Source organism: Lichenostomus cassidix, chromosome 2, assembly GCF_008360975.1.
Source record: "Lichenostomus cassidix isolate B80296 chromosome 2, HeHo_3.0, whole genome shotgun sequence".
Lineage (NCBI taxonomy): Eukaryota > Metazoa > Chordata > Aves > Passeriformes > Meliphagidae > Lichenostomus > Lichenostomus cassidix.
In genome coordinates, this window is record NC_139482.1 from 7744206 (window position 1) to 7760879 (window position 16674).

The 16674-nt window shown below is 39.4% G+C and overlaps 1 protein-coding gene across 4 annotated transcripts in view; it reads left to right on the forward strand.

Annotated features, from left to right (window-relative positions):
- RBM33 (RNA binding motif protein 33) overlaps positions 1-14966 on the forward strand; it is a 100578-nt gene extending 85612 nt beyond the window's left edge. For all 4 annotated transcript variants that reach the window (XM_085050267.1, XM_085050268.1, XM_085050270.1 and 1 more), the window contains 2 exons: positions 8011-8099; positions 8282-14966. In XM_085050267.1, coding sequence (XP_084906393.1) covers positions 8011-8099; positions 8282-8330 — 138 coding nt within the window. In that variant the 3' untranslated portion in view covers positions 8331-14966. The remainder of the gene's footprint in view (positions 1-8010; positions 8100-8281) is intronic.
- The last annotated feature ends 1708 nt before the right edge of the window (positions 14967-16674 follow it).

The window sequence follows — 16674 nt, forward strand, 5'->3', positions numbered from 1 at the left end:
ACCATTCTCAAGGTATGAGTACCTTGCACAAACCTTGAGAAGAGAAATTAAAAACTTCCATCAGTTTATGATGTTCAATGCTCCAAACTTTGCCATCAGCTTTCATTGAGGTGGTGTTCTGTGAGTCAGGCTTTGGGAATAACTGGGCATACGTAAGAGAGGATGGGAGAAACTTAGAGTTGAAGCTGGAAATTTGGCATTTTTCCCTTCCATATTCTGGAAATCGAGAAAATTTTTTCCCACATATAACCTTTGAAATACCTTCTATTGCCCAATCACTGAAAACTCTTTAGTTGTCATCCCTGCTTCACTAAAACTGCTCAGTTATTAACATAGAGGAAGAAAAATACCATTAAGATTCTCAAGGCACTGAATAGACTAAAATCTTCAGGGCTCCAGGAACATCCACTTTGTTATAACTGCCTTTTACAACTCAAACATGATGAAATTAGCAGAAAAAGGCCTTCCTTCCAGCTTACACTTCGCTCTCATACCCTTTCTGGAGTATATAATATACAAATAAATATATATATATAAATATATACATATAAATAATAAATAATGTACCTGCAGTAAAATCTCATTGCTTATTCTAAAATAATTACATGTTATAAATAAAATTATGTATTCCAGAGTGTTGGAAAATACAGAATATTTCTGAGCACATCACCAAACTAGAGCCTCCTGAGGCTGGTGCTGGAGCAGTGACATTCAATACACATCCATCTGGAACCACTTGATAAACTAGATTACTAATAAGTTGCAAAGGTCATGAAAAACAGTGCTTGTATTTTTTTTTGTGCTCTTGAATCCAAATTTAATGTTTACACTGTCTAAAGAGAGTTGTGTTCAGCTATTTATTGCCACCTTCACATAAACTGGGGGGTTTTTTTGGATGGTGGCAGGTGGACTGTTTGCTAGATCTCCAGATAATTTGAGAACTGAGGGAATTGTTCTGTGGGTGTGTTCCATCATCCTCTTTAATCATGCTTTCATACATCAGATACAAAACATCAGTGCAACATCTCAGTATTGCTTTGTGCAGATTTAAAATCATAAATTCTGTTGCTTAAAAAAAGAGAAAGAAGACAAGGAAAGAACTCTGATGTACTGTTGTATATCAGAGGTGATGAGAATGATGGGATTGTAGGTGCACTTTTGAGTAGTTCTACAAATCTGGGATTTACTCTGCTAGCGTTGCAAAGGTTGTCATTTCTGGTTTGGGAAAGGAAAAGCAATTCAAGGTTGGTGTGCCTGGCTTTGCTTTCCTGGAGTGACAGTGCTACCTAGTGCTCAGCTGGGGTAAAGGCAGCCACAGCCAGCCCTGCCCTGACTGCATTCCGAGGTGCTGGATTTGTCTGCAGTTCACAGAGGCATCAGTGGAAATGCCATGGATACTCACACCCAGAACTTGTGCTCTTGCACGTCAGCAGGGGCTTCTCCTGTGGCATAAGGTGCTCAGGCTGATGTGGGGAACACTGTGGTTTTTCTACGTGTGGAAACATTTCCAGCTGTTGCAGAAGCTGTGGGAGAACACATTGGCAGTGCTGCTCCATCCTTGGGGCTGGGGGAGAAGAAGAGCAGCTCTGTCATGAACCTGTCCAGTTCAGCCTTGCTGTGGAGCTGTGTGTGAGCTGCAGATGCCCAGCTCAAGGACAGGAAAGCAGCCTTTCCCCTCATGACACCTTGCATATGGAGATAGAAAGCTGAGTACTGTTGAGGGCAGGTAGTAGGAAGTCAAAGGTGGCAGAAGAGCAGGAAGGAAGAACAGAAGGTGGAAGAGGTCAGTTGCAACAGCTAAGGATGAAATAAATACATTCTGTCCTAGCCTCTGTGCCTGCTGGTTCTGGCTGGGAAGTGTCACTGCCAGGAAAGATACTTCAGGTGTCAGGAGACTGCGAGGACAGTAAAAATGTGTCTGCATTTATTGATGGGAGGGAAGAATAAATAGAATTTGATCTTTCTGTTCAGAAAATGCTTGCTGTGCTGCTATTTGACTTGTTGCAGAGCAGCTTGGATCACACACGAGAGATGATGTTGGCTGTGGAAGTTTACACTTTCTTTTTGCATAGACCTGGTTTTTAGCAGCTTCATATGGACTGGCACTCCTAATCCCAGACTCGCTGATGAGCTAAATGGGTGATCTGCTGAGCAGTCTGTTTGCTTTAGGAAGAGAAATTAAGTAAAGGAGGAGCTTTCCCATATGTCTCCTATAGATGAAATTAGTGCTTGCTTCAGTCTTACTCCAACCTGCTTGCTTTCCATCTCCCAGTGCTCTGTTATCTCCTTTTAACTTCTTCCTCTCTGTGTAACCTCTGAGAGTTTTGGTGTCAAAGATGTTTGCTTTCTGCAAACAATTTCTTGCTTTGTACTTGAGGATGTCCTGCTGTTTGTCTCAAGGCTCTTGGTTTTGCAGTGAAGCTTTGCCAGAGATTAATGTGCTGCTATAATCATACTGGCTATTTCAATATTGTATAAGTAAGTGCAAATTTCATTACAGAGCTTGGGTTGAGGAGAAGTTTGAGGGCAATGTAGATCTGCAGGCCTAAGGAAATACCTTCAGAGGGGAATGGTCCTTTTATGATATTTATGCTTCAGTCACTGGTAATAGTTCAGTTGCAGAAAAAGCCAGAGCTGCTGAATATTTTTCAAGTTGTTGAAATAAAGAGTATGTTTTATAACAGTTTGTAGGCAAACTCTCAATCAAAAGTATGATTATAAAAAACTGGATTTCTTGCATTTTCCATTCAGCCCGAGATCTGCATCTTCCTAGGGTGGTTCCTAAGTAGAAAAAGACAGTCAAGATCAGTATGAGCTCTGTGCTTCCTAAATCCATTCCATATCAAATACTCTGCCTCACCCTAAACCTGCTTTTTATTTTTAATGCTAGAAATATGTCACAATCTAATCTCTGTTCTCCAGAGTCAAACAGGAACATGTCCAGAAAACCTCTGACCTCAGGCTGCTATCAGGAAGTGCTGCACAGTAGATCTGTACAGCCAAATCTGTAAAGTAACCAGTCATTTGAAATCCCTTGGAAGTTATTGTATGTATCAATCCTTTACACCTGAGTGGATCCAGGAAGAGGTTTTCATCCTCTGGTGAACATCTGACTAGGTCAACTTAAAGAAAAGACGTGAATGAAGTTGTTTCCTCAGAGCTGTGACGTTTGGGAGGATTGTGATGTTTCAGTTTAGGAGCTCCTGACAGAAGGAGGTTCTAGTGGAGCACAGTGTGGCAATAGGGAAGTCTCATGTGGAGGAAGAATGAGGGCCCTCCCATTAAATAAGAAGTATTTCTTATTTAATCTACCAAGCAATGCTTAGTAGAACCAGCTGGTCTCAGGCAGTGCTGTGTGTTCAGTCCTTCCTTGCCTCCCACCATTGGCCTTTCAAAGTCTGTAAATCACAGAATAATCCCAAACTCACCAAGTTCCTAGTGAAGTGTCATGCTTTGGGGAAGATAGAACTCTGTGTTTTGTCATTGCAATGAAGATCATAAGACCAAAGGTTGCTGTAGTAGTGTTTGTTCTTTGAAAATGAGAGAGCAGGTGGCATTAGTCCTGTGTGCTTTGTGGTGCTTCCTCAGGTCTAAGACGAACACACTGAATTACTTTTTGAGAAATGTGTATTGGATTTGCATGGCCTCTGGGATAATGTGTTTTAAAAGGGGGAGAGGGACTATTGGATGCTATCACTGAAAAGAAAACGGCTGCCAAATTATTCAAAAGGATGACAGAATTTAAGTGTGTTAAACTAGCAAGGTAACATGATTAAGATTTGCAAAATGACTTAATTTTTGGATGCATTTTCCTAGCTTATGTGTTTGGAATCAACAAAAGCAGAAGCTGGTGCAGTAAGTCATTGAGATAATGCCTTGAATATTTTGAGCTAATAAAATACCACAGGGTACACAAGGCATGTTTTCTTCTGACTATAGCTGTTAGCATCATCTAAATGCAGTATCAGCTCTAAATTGCAAATCGCCCCAAATTCAAAGAGACAGAAATAATCCCGTAGGATGAGTATGCAGTTATTTTTGTTCAGGTTTCTGCTGAAGTGGAACTCTAATTTCTATGCCCAGCCAATAGCCCATCTGCTTAGGATGGGATAGCAGCAGCTCAGGACCTATACACTCTGCAAATGTGTTGTGTGCCTGACAATCAGTGTTCTTGAAACATAAAACTTGGGGCTTAAGTAGTAAAGTGAGTAAGGAGGTATTGTCCCAAAATCAGAACATGAATAAATCTTTGTTAGCTGGATGAATAATGTTCATACTTGCAAGTCATGATAGATAAGGATTTGTTTTAAAACACAGCAAAGGTATTTATGGTAGTATTTCAGGCCATGGCCACATCTTCAGAGCAGTGTAGCTTAATAATTGTCTCTTCTCGCTGAAACAATACCAGATTTTTTTTGTTTACTATACCTAAAAAAGGTATATATACTTAATATACCTTAACAAACATGAAGTGATTAGCATCATTTTTGCTACCATAGTTCGAGCGCAGCAGAGGCTGAGAATTTGTACTAAACTCGTTTAAATTAATTTTTTTCAGACATTTTCCAACTGGAGAAATATTGTTTGTGTAGCACTAGTTAATCCTTTGTTTTGCAGTCCTTAATTCTCAGTCTTAAGTCGAGGCATGTGGAACTGCAGCAATTGAGAAGATGCTGCCTTACCCTGGGCTGAGTGATAGGTGATATTTAGGCAGTTCAGTGAAGTATCAGATGGGTTGGTTTTTTGTTTCCACAGTTGTCTGTATTCACCAGTAAAATTAAATCTGATAAAGATGCTTTTTAGTAGATTTAGCCAAGAACTGATGCCTTGTTGCCAAAGCAGTTGAGTATTAAAATGCATTTAGTGTTTTGATTGCATTTTTTTTTGTTTTGGAAAACAAGGCAGTAACACGAAGCAAGAACACAGTACCCAAACTCATCAGTCAATAAACTTATTAATTCATAAGAAAGTATAAATAAGTTATCTATAATAATATTTGGATACTTTGCCTAATTTTGTTAGTAAGTCTGTGCTACACTGGAATGTCTTCCTTTAGTCAATTTTTACATGCTAATTACTGAGAAGCTTTTTAATAATTTATCATCGTGACTGTATAAACAGCAAAATCAAATTTTGCTTTTGTGCATTGCAAGAATATTAATGCAATAATTACTCTATTGTTGTGAGAAAGGTCACCAAACATAGCTTCTCGTCTTCAGATGATCACAACAGGAGTCTGGAGCATAAAGCATTGGGAGAATCTGCTGTGGTAGTTGAATGAGACCTGACATTGTGGGGAGGATCAGTTGGCAGCAGGAGAGCTGGAGGTGGATCTGGAGAGGGGAGGGAAGCACTTGACAGCAGGACATGCAGTGTGCAGCTGGAAGGATACATCCTTGGGTTCTTTTACAGCTCCTCTTGTTCAACTGTTCACTGAAAAACTCATCCTTTTGGTGATTCAAACAGGTTTTTCTCTTATTAAAAGTGTTGACTTCTTTGAAAGGAGCAGATTTTGTTTGGTTTTAGTTATAATTCAGAGATACTTTTTGTTGTCAGCTCTTAGAGTCTGTTCTTTCCAAATCTTATTTAAGGGTTGTGCTTAATTTTTAGTCTTCAAAGATCAGTCATCAGTGATAGGACTTACTTAGTTCATAGTTCTTTTTTTCTAGCAAGAAAAGTGGTATCAAGACAATGTGTTTTAAGATCTAGTTCTATAAATCATAAAAAAGTGAGATCAGAAAGGGAGAAGAACACAAACTTCAGCATCTCTGTCACTCATTCCTGCAGATAAACCTGCAGGTGAATTGAGCTTTATCCAGGGTCTTTCACTGGGGCTTTCTGCAGTGAGACTGCATTCTTTTTGATAAAATGTGCTTAACCTTGTCAAGTGCTTTCTGATTTAAAAAAAAAAATCATCTGCTGAGTGGTTTTTTTTTTTAAAGCTAAATCCTATTTCTACCAGCTCAGAAACTGAGAAGTTGCAGTGACTTAGCAATACCTTTTCATCATAGCAGCTTTTCAAAAACTATAAAATGCAAATTACCTGCTGATACTTATCAGATTTGCTGAATCCTTTAACTTTTACTCAGCTTTCACTTTGAAATCACTGGCATGGTAGAAATATTAAACATCTGTGATTTTCCTGGAGAGAGGAAAGTTTCCTGTCAGTTGCAAGAAGGTGCAAAATTAATTGCTTCAAAATCACAGATAGGTAAGCTACAGAAAGTGGCAAAGCTGAATTGTCAGGCTTAGATACAAAGAAATATGACTTACCTGGTGCCATGGCTCTTGTTAAATAAATATCTTTCCAAGAGAGTCTTATGTGTTCAAAAAGATAGAAGTAGACAACTTTAATAACAAATTTCATCTGGGCATTTGACACCTTGCTTAAAATGCTCCATTAGACTGAATGAACAGGGAACATTTAGTGGGATTAAAAGTTCTTTCCCTAAGAGATCTCAAAGTATGTCACCCTTAAAATGGATCAAGTGGGGTTGTGTGTTGTTTCCCAAAGAACAGTAGTTTTGTCTAAAGATCTGTGGTACTTTTTTTAACAGTCTAGATGATGATACGGAATTTTGGAGGTAAAGTTTAAAGTCCTGAAGGATGACTGTCAGAGGGCTGGAATCATCCAAGTGTGGGGGATGCAGCTGAGTTCAGGCAAAATGCAAGAGCAAAGCATTTGTGTGTGTGTGTGTGCATAAATACATATGTATATCTAAAGCTCAGTATAAAACTGTATTGGCTTTATGTAGAAACTCGCTCAAGAGAAAAGTAGAATGTTAATAATTCTTTGTTCTGCATCCAAAGCCATAAGAACAACTGGAAACTGGAAGCTGGATCAGAACAGTTCTGTCTTTAATGTGCTCCAGCATAGGCTATTAAAAATCCAGAACTTTCTGTGAGATGTTGGAATCACTGTGGAACTGTGAAATTTTGACTGAATCTTTTAGATCTGTTTTAACCCTGTTACTCTGAAATCTCTGGCCTGTGTTCACAGGCAGTGGGATTTCAGGATCATATTTCCATCCTGAGTATTCTGTGATGCTGAATACTTGTTGGATGTTCTCACTGATCGTTAGGTATGTAGCTACTTAATGTGTAAAGCTTCATCTTCTTGAATTTCTCAAGTGTCTTTTGGAAAATTATTCTAACTAAAGGGCTAACTCAAAGCATAAACTTTAATCTTTACAAGTGTGATAACATCTCTTTACCAAGGCCACAGGACTGCTCTCTAGGATCACCTTGGCCTGGACTTCCTGCTGTAAGCAGGGAATGAGGATGTGAGTTCTCCAGAGCCCTGGCTGAGGTGTGCTGTAGTTGTGGAGACCTCGGTACTCCCCAGGGGTTTGTCATAGTTAAAGCATTGGGAACTGCTGCTCTCACAGTTTGGGAAGCACACAGAAGATGGATTTGTCTGGGCAGAGGTGTGTTGTATGGTTTCCCAGTACTAGGAGGACTTGGAAGTGATGACCTAATCCATCTCGCTGGGGTTTTGTGTCTGTCAAAAGCTGGCCACTTGTTTTGAGAAAACGGTGCAAGAATACACACTTGAGAGATCAGAACTTAGCAATTCTTTCTGTTTCTGCCCTGCTTGACCTGTGGAAAGCCCTGAATGTACATCAGGTTAATGACTCCAGGTGCCTGTGTGGGAAGTTGAGCTCTGACCAGCTGATGCTTCTTACTCGGTGGGAGTTTGGCTGTGGGGTGTGGCTCAAATCTGCATGGATTGAATTGTTGTCACCTTTGCTTATCAGGTGATAGTCTGGGTTTTTCAGGGGGTACAGTTGCTTAATGCACCAACTCAAACTCAGCTGGGACCCTGACTGCAGTCTCACAAGTCTCTTTCCAGTATGTTCTCTTATTGGACACCAATAAGAGGACAGAAACACGTTTCTGAAAAAAGAAATTCAGCAGAATTCCACTCAGTTTCCTGCAAAATGAGGGGTTATTGTGAAGTGGATCTTGAAGTGAATATTAAAAGTATGTTTTGGCTTTTTGTCTCCGCAGAGTTTACAGATGCTTCCTCAACAACGGAAAGCCATAGCAAAATTTAAGGAGCCAGCACACGCTTTAGCATTTCAACAGAAATTCCACAGGTAAATAATTAAGCACTGCTGTCGCCGTGGTTCCTTCCCTCTTTTCAGAAGATAAAATCAGTCTCCCCTGGCTCACTGTTTCTTTAATCCAGTCAAGCATCTGTTGATTAGTGACCTTTATAGAAGCTCCTTGCCAGAATCAGTTTGAGCACCGCATTTAACTTTCTTTCAACTTTTAACAGGCACATGATAGATCTGTCCCACATCAACGTGGCGCTGATTGTGGAGTGATGTCTGCTGAGTGAAACCCCTGCATCAGCTCAAGTGTACTGTGGAGCTACAGACTCACAGTGGCAAATCCATCGGGTTGGGAACCCTGTCAGCTTAGTCTGTAACTGCTCTGTTGAACTACAGAAAGCACCGAGGTGACCTCCAGGAGAGGTGAATTGGAGAGGATCTGCAAATTTGAAACTGAATTTCTGTTCAGTTTCTTCACGTTCTGTTGTAACCACATGGAATTGTAGAATTTTTTTTTCAAAATGCTTTTGATGCATGTAGACACTGTTCTTCAAGATCCTACTGTGTGAACACAGTGACTTGAGAGAGAACGTTTACAGCGAAAGATTTAAAAAACTTTCTCCATAGCAAAGAATATTTGATAATGGTTGCTCTTATCTTCAGTGGAAGGTATTTGAATGAAAACTCATTTTTCTAAACAAATTAGTTGCATGGTATACCTGAGAGCACAGAAGGTATTCTTGCATAGATCTGAACATGGTTTGTTTCACTGACTAGCAGTTTGCTGAGAAGCTTTGGAGGTGACACTGGAAAATTGTAGTTTTGATCTTTTGTAAATAAGCCTGTCTTTGCATTTTTCTATTCCAACATAGACTTTCATCTTCTTTTTCAACTCCACTTATTCCATGAGACCCTGTGTAGGAGGAATAACTCTGCTGTATTTTCCCTTGGTTTTTAAAAACAAGGATTTTCATCCTTCAGTAGCATCATGGGGTAGTGAACTCCAAGGTGTAATTAGGTTGTTTTAAATAATACTGCCAGATGCGAGGAAAAAGAAGTATTTGGTGGGTCACTTCAAAAATGTTATGCAGGAAGAGTGCTGCATTCCTGATAGTTCTTTTGGCCTGGTGTTTCATGGTTGCCTCATGCTTTATTTTGATCAGGTTTTTTTATTTGAGATTTATTTTGTGATTAATGCTGAACCATTGGAAACCCATAACTGAAAGGACTTGTTTTGATGTGATGTTCCTCATACATAAAGGACCATATAAGGACATTGAGAATCTCCTGGTGGACATGTCAGTTCCCAAAAATGCCATGCAAACACTAAGGAGCTTATACTTTATTCAAAGTAAATTTGTAATACTTCCTTTTGGTTAGAACCGTCCAGATGGGGTTGCCAGAGGAAAAATTTTTTTCAATTACTTCTGAATAAACTTATTAAAATGTCATCTTTATATTGGATTCCAGTTTTTATGAACATTTCCTTAGTTTTTAGGCCATGATGTTTTGCTTCATGCTTTATTTTAGGAATACTCTTAATCACTCCACCTAGTGTTTGAAGGGGGGGACTTACAGAAGCTTTCTAGGTTTGTTACCTGAGTTTGTGCAGAAGAACATTATTGGTATGAAGTTAAAGAGCTCCAGATGGGGTCCAAAATAGGCATGCCAAGCTGGAAAGGATGACCTATGAGCAAATTTATAGTACCTTTTTTTAATGGTGTCTTTTTTGGGGGAAGGTTTAGTGGCACAGGTACCTAATTGGCTTTCTTCCACTTTTTGTCCAGATTTTCAATTCAGTAAAAGTTACCAAAAATAATGAGTGAGTAAGTACTGTCAAAAATCTTCTAGGTAAACCTGCTCTCTGTTCATTGAAATAATACAGAAATACATGGTGCTTAGGAGATACTGCACTGGAATAAAAAGTTGAAAAAGTACACTTAACTCCATTTAAAACTTAGTGACAAGGCAGAGCAACACAATGAGAATCTTTTCATGGTAGCGAGGTTTACATCCACCTGTATAATTCATGCATAATGTTTAATTACAATCAGCACAATTGCTATACATGAGATGCTGTTAGGGTATTGAAATGCTGTTCAGGGTAGAGCCAAGCCCAGGACACAGGGCAGGAGCTGCAGGTAGGAAGAGCCCCGTGGGACCAACCCCAAAAACCTGCAAAGTGAGCAGCCCCAGGCTGTTTACCTCCTCACACTGTCAGCTCTGGGACCTCTGCACTGCCTCCTCAGGGTATGGCACTGTTATTCTCAAGAAATAACTGCTTGTCTTTAAAACAAGGTGTTAAAGAGTTACTCATCCCACTGTTAGGCAGCAGCTTCTCTGCAGTGAGCAGGACGAGAAGTCATCTCGGAGTGGAGTGAGAGTAGTGCGTGTCTGGAAGTCTGGGATAGATGGGACTGCCAGACAGGCCAGCAGCTGAGTTCAGCAGTAGGAACATCTGCAGTTGATCAGCTGTCCTGTCAGAAGCAAACATTATTGGGGTTAGAGGGTTTCTTGGAGCCTAAGAATATGGGTTTGATTCAAAAGTCAAAGAAGTTTGTAGAAACGCTCCTACTTTGGGTTTTGAATCCATCCCAAAGAGCCTGAGGTTCAGCCAACTTAAGTTTTAAAAATTTTTACTCAGTTGGGTTTTTAATTTTTTTTTTTTGAGACAAATGTGTGGCTTTGGAATAAAGATGTGAAATGGCCTCATTATCTATTTAAACAAAGGAGTGACGTGAGCAATGCCTGTTTAATGAGTAGATGCATCCTCTTTACCAGCAGTTGCAGGAGATTATTGCTTGTGCATAGACAGGGTATGGGTGGATTGTTGGGGATTAATTCAGCTGCTTACTGCAGTACCTGGGTATCTTGCTATGTGTAAATATTATGTATGTATGTCTATATTTGTTTTATTATACACATACATACATACTCACACCCCGTGTTGTCACCATATCTCTCTAATATCCAAAAAACTCAGTAGCAAAAGTAGCAATTAGGTGAGTCATTTTTTTAAAATGTTTGTGTTTTCTTACTTCTCAAATCCTAACTTTAAAGCAGAACTCTTGGCGTTGATCAGTTTGGATGATACAGCTCTTTTAGATCCATTTGTTGTCTCCTCCCAAAAAATCCCAAAGGAAGTAGAGGTAAACCTAGACGGACGTGTTCTTGATGTGTTCTCTTCCATTGTTAAATCTGAGCATTTTAAGTTAACTTTCTTGGAAGATCTGTTGCAACCATTATCTTGTTCTTTCTTTATAGTGATTTCACAATACGATGCAAAATGGTAAAAAAAGAGAAGGCGTTTAATGTAGTATGTAAATATTGACCTTTTAAAATTAAAATGTTACTCAAAGTGCTTACAGTCAACCACATCTTAGCTATTTGTTAGTTTTTTGTGTTGTCTTATCTAAATTTAAATGGATACGGTTCCATAAATGTTGATGTGTTTTTGTGTATATCTTCAAATTTTTATAAAGATGGTAGTAAGTCAATACATATATCCTGATCTGTGTATTATTTGTTCAGTTTTTATTAGCATAATTTTATAATTATTTAAATAGGCAGCTCCAGTAGGTGGTTATATGAAGTCAATTTTTTTTTTTTGCCAATTATATCATTTCCATCTTGTACCACTGGAAAATTCACTTTATAACTAATCATATTTTGCCTTGACTAAAATATTGAATGACCCATATGATCTGTGGTATTTTAGTAGAATGTTCTATTTTTTTTTTTTCTAATTATTAAAAAACCCCTAAAACAACTCTGTCCTTTAACTTCTGAGGGGAAATACAGTGCACTGTCAGACCAAGGCACAGGATCTCTGGGTTTGTTCCATTGTGCTGTTTGCAGGTACAGATCAGGTCTGTCGTGTGATGCTGTCCTCAAAAGTTGGGGCTCTTTTGGTTTCCCAGTTTGGGTGTCACACATAGGCCAGGCTGGTGGCACGCTGGGGACACTCGGGGTCCCTGCTGAGGCAGGGGGATGAGGACAGGTCTGTAGCATTTCTCTAGTCACAGGGATGCTGTTCTCAGCCCACACAAATCCCCAGCGTGACTTTGGGAAGGAAGAGTGGGTACAAGCACCCCCTCTCTGTGGTATCCTTGGATATCTAGTTTATCCCCCAGATTCGCTTCAGTTTTCCAAATTTCTGTAAAGAAGTCCTTCTAGCCATTAAAATGCCAAGCAGGCTGAGCATTTTAATTCACTGATGTTAAGTTTCCACTGCAAGGATATAGATGAGAGTAAAACTGAAGGTTATTTCAGAGTAACCTTGAAGGTCCTCATTGTTTTTTCTTAACATTAGCTACCTGGGGATAAGAAAAAACCTTTTATTTGGTGCTGATTTTTTAATCTTTTTTTAAACATAGCTTCTTTTATTTGTGTAGTTTGGAATGATGCACTTTCCCTGGAAGCTGCTGTAGGCACTTCCTTCTGTTGCACTCAGTAACTGCGTGTCTGTATGTGTGTGTGGGTGTGTTGCCCTTGTAGCTGGGGTGAGAGGGTGGGTGGGAGGCTCTGGGGTTTCTTCTTTTGGGGGTTTTTTTGGCCTGTTTTTTTTGTCTGTTTGGGAGATGCCCTGGTTTTGTCCTCTGGCATAGCATTGTGATGTTCCTGTCCATTGTGTAGTACTGTGTCTGTGATGCGAGTTGTGGTACTTGAAGGTAGAAATCTGGCTTCACCTGTTCACTGTCAAAAAGGCTTTTTTGTTCAGAGAGACATGAACCTCTTTTTTTTTAATGCATTTTTTTTGTGGTTTTGTTTTTGGTTTTTTTTTTAGCCTCATGGTAGGTGAGAAATTAAATGTAAAGGAAACAAATCCTGAACAGATTGCAGAAAGTTAGCTGTATTATAAAGGTCATTTAGGGTAACACAGAGCTTTTGTTTCAGTGTTACCTTAAATCATGCCTTGTCCTCTAATTAATTCATAAACATAATACTTGAAAGTATTTTACCTTAAATTAGTATGAAATCCTAAGGATTTTCTGTAAGGTTTTTTTGTAACCTGATTTTTAATCATGGTGATGACTAAAGTGTCCACATGAGCACAGGGCTTGTGTACAAAACCAGATTCATATTGGATCCTTGCGTATACCAACTTCTGGTATAATATGGTTGGGAAGGATCATTTTGTTCTTTATAACGCTGCTTTTGGCAGGGTTGGGGTTTTTGATTTAAAAAAACAAAAAACCTCCATTTTCTACTTCTCTGCTTATTTTGGTGGAAAGTGTGGTCCTTATTGCACTAAAGAAAACCTCGAGGGGAAAGTTAATCTCACAGGGTCTTTTAGGTGCCTGTGTTGCTCTCTGCTTTCTTGGTTGGATGCACTGATTCTTCTAACTAACTGGAAATGGGCTTTCTAGATACACTTTTTCAACAGGTTACACTGCTTTTATTTAATGTAACAGCAGTTGTGTTCAGCGTTTTTTACCATCTAAATTTTAAACAGTATTGCAGATCACAAATACTTTTGTAAAAGAACCTGTGTACAGTTAAATGTAGCTGTATTGCAATGTTGTGTGTAGTCACTTGGAAGATCACCGTTTCAAACACTGCTGTATTAATGTTATGTTTGTTCAGGATTTTCTTGGTGTGCATCTAATGGATCTTAATATGCATTGTGTTTTTTCCCTAGTGTCTGTCCGGCTGAGTTTGGAACCTTACTGCTTTATTTCTGTTTCTGGAATAACAAACCCATTTGTTTGCAGGTTTTCTTTTTCAGATGATGAAACGTCTTTTATCTGTTTAACTTCTAATTAATAGACACTTTCACTTACAGCAGAGACCAGATGCTAACACTTATTTATTCACAGCTGATCTTCTGTAATATTGCACACAATTTTATTTATAAAGGAGCCCTTGGATTAAGTCAACTTTTTTCCTGTGGTACCCCTTGCCTCTCCACTAGGCTTTTTCTCATTTCCATCTCATTTGCTCCCATTTTTCCATTTCCACAAGGATATATTTATCCTTGTTATGTTCCTGCGCTTTTCACTGTTCATATCTCTGGGCTTTTTCCAGAGTGCGTTGCATTCAATCTTTTGCTCTTTTTTCTGTTCTTCCAGCTCATTTGGGGGTACCTGAAACCTAGATCTCCCACCCTGAAGGCTCAGCAAACTGTGCTTTTCTTTGCAGACTCTGGTGCATGAAGTTGAGGTTACTTTTATACAGGTATCACCCCTTAGGCAATGCTGCCCACCCCAAAGCACTGGAGAAGCATCACTTAACAGTTTTGCTTTGCAGTTTCACCCATGCTGGGGGATTCAGACATTTTTCTTTACATGCTTGAGCAATTGCAACAAGCCAGGCTAAACAGGATTAACAACTATTTTATCCTTTTCCCTTTTTCAGGAGTTCTGTTCTTGAATTCAGTGATAGTAATAGCACTTTTTCTTATTGCCACGTAGAAATACGAACACTGTCGACACGATTCTACCTCCTATTACTATTACTGAATGTGATCCTTCCTAACCTGTAAAGTCCTAAGCAGTGTATATATACATATATATACATATATATCTATATTTGGGTGTTTTGAGAATCACTTCAAACGTACTGCTCTAATCTGGATTGCAGAGTTTGTTTATTAGCAGTTCAGGATATAAATTCAACAGCCGACTGTGTCATACTGACTGCACTGGGAGTGCGTCTGCCTCATGTTTCCTACAGCATCATCTGCACAAGGTGTGCACTGCTGATTGCTCAAGTGTAATACTGAGCTTTACCAAATCCTCCACGTGCATAAGAGATCTTTGTCGTACCTATTTAAGTGAATGTAAAAATGGAAACACAAAGATGATCTCATGTACAAGTTCTTTTTACGTGTAATTCCATGTTTGAAATGTGAACGTGTAACTATATTTATTGTACCTAAAATATATCAATAAAATCTGATATTTTTAATTTCCTGCATTGTTGCTTGATGTACAGCTTCAAACTTGTCAAAAAAGGCTTCGCACACTGGATTATTTTACCATTTTTATTATGGTATCATCACTGAACTTACTTTTACATCAGCATTGTAGCACAGGGTTTCCCACAGCTGTGCAAAGGTTCCCCACATGGGAACAAAAGTGGCTGAGGACGGGTGATGGTAAAAGGAACTTTTGCTTGTGTGTTCAAAGGGTCTGGATGCTAAGAGGGACCTCATAACACACACACAGGAGGAAAGCTTGTGAGTGTTAAAGCTTGCCTGGTGCTTTTTAGCCATACTGACATGCCTAATAAAAATCTCTACTTTCAAATATTGCCTAACTAATTCATGACGTAAAGAGGATCTCTTGGCAAGCTCAGTTTGTCACCATCAGTTATTTCCTGAACACAATTATATCAACATAAATGGAGGCTAATTCCACTGGTCTGTTGTAGATCAAGAAAAGAGGTCAGAATCAGCTGTCTTGCACTTTGTAGGGTTTTTTAGTCATTTGTTAACATTATTCACAAAGTGAAATACAAAAAATCCTGGCATGGCTGGAAGTGGCACCTGTGATCCATCATGCACACCTCCAGGGAAGCATTACTAGCTTGTCACACAATTATTAGGGTAGATCTCAATAGAACATTGTTACCTGGGGCCAGACTAATGACACCCCAAATTGTTTGTTCTGCTGGTAGCCTGAGGGAGAGCATGTAGCAACCAGCAACACAGTGACCTTAAAAGGTTCATTAGGGTTAAAAAAATGCTTCTGATGCAATGATTTAAATGGTGAGGCACGTAAGAATAGCCATCTTTGTGAGCAAAGTTCCAGCTTAGTTTTCAGCCTGTGATTTTGTCATGTATCCACAATAGGAGCGCACTGTAAATACCCATCTGACTGCAGCACTGCTTCTTCCACATCTCCTCCTCTAGAAAAGGCTCCAAACCAAAGTAAACTTCACCCAAAACCCCTCAGAACCCAAACCTGATGAGTCCTATCTCCTTGCTTCCTTGTACCACCTTTCCCTATCCCTGTCAGTCTATAGTCTTGGGGCAGGAATTTGTGTTTTAGTGAAGCTGATGCACCACTGAGCACCAACTCCAGTCCACTCCTGCCATAAACTGAATTGATTGACCATTGCACAGCACAGGGCAAGAACAAGCTCCATTTTCTAGAGGACAGGTGAGGATTGGGCATAGAAAGTCTGATGAATTTGTAAGATTGCAGGATTCATGCAGGGATGTGCTTTGAGAACTGGAAAGCTGACAGCTGGGAAGAGAGGGAGGAAATCAGTGTGCCTAAAACATAGTTACTGAGGGGATGGAAAGGGAGTGACCAAGGGAGGTGCAAACCAATCTTTAAAATCAAGTCTTGAAATGTCTAGTGGTGGGCTTCATAAATTGGGCTTGATTGACCTTAATTAATTTGTAATGATTTGGGCAGGAAGAGTTGGAGTGTGCTCATCAAGCGTGTTGGGAGACAGATGAGGGAGGGCTCAGAGGAGGAGGATAGGAGTGTTTTACAGGAATTGGATGAACTAGAGAATTAGAATAATAGAGGTGAGATTAAATTTAATCTTGCAAAGTGGAAGGCTGTGCACTCTGGTATTAATAAATAAGGATTTTTGCTGTAAGAGTCACTGGGAAAAGAGGAAGAGCAGTGAATTAATTGCAGATATCTGATCTATAGATGGG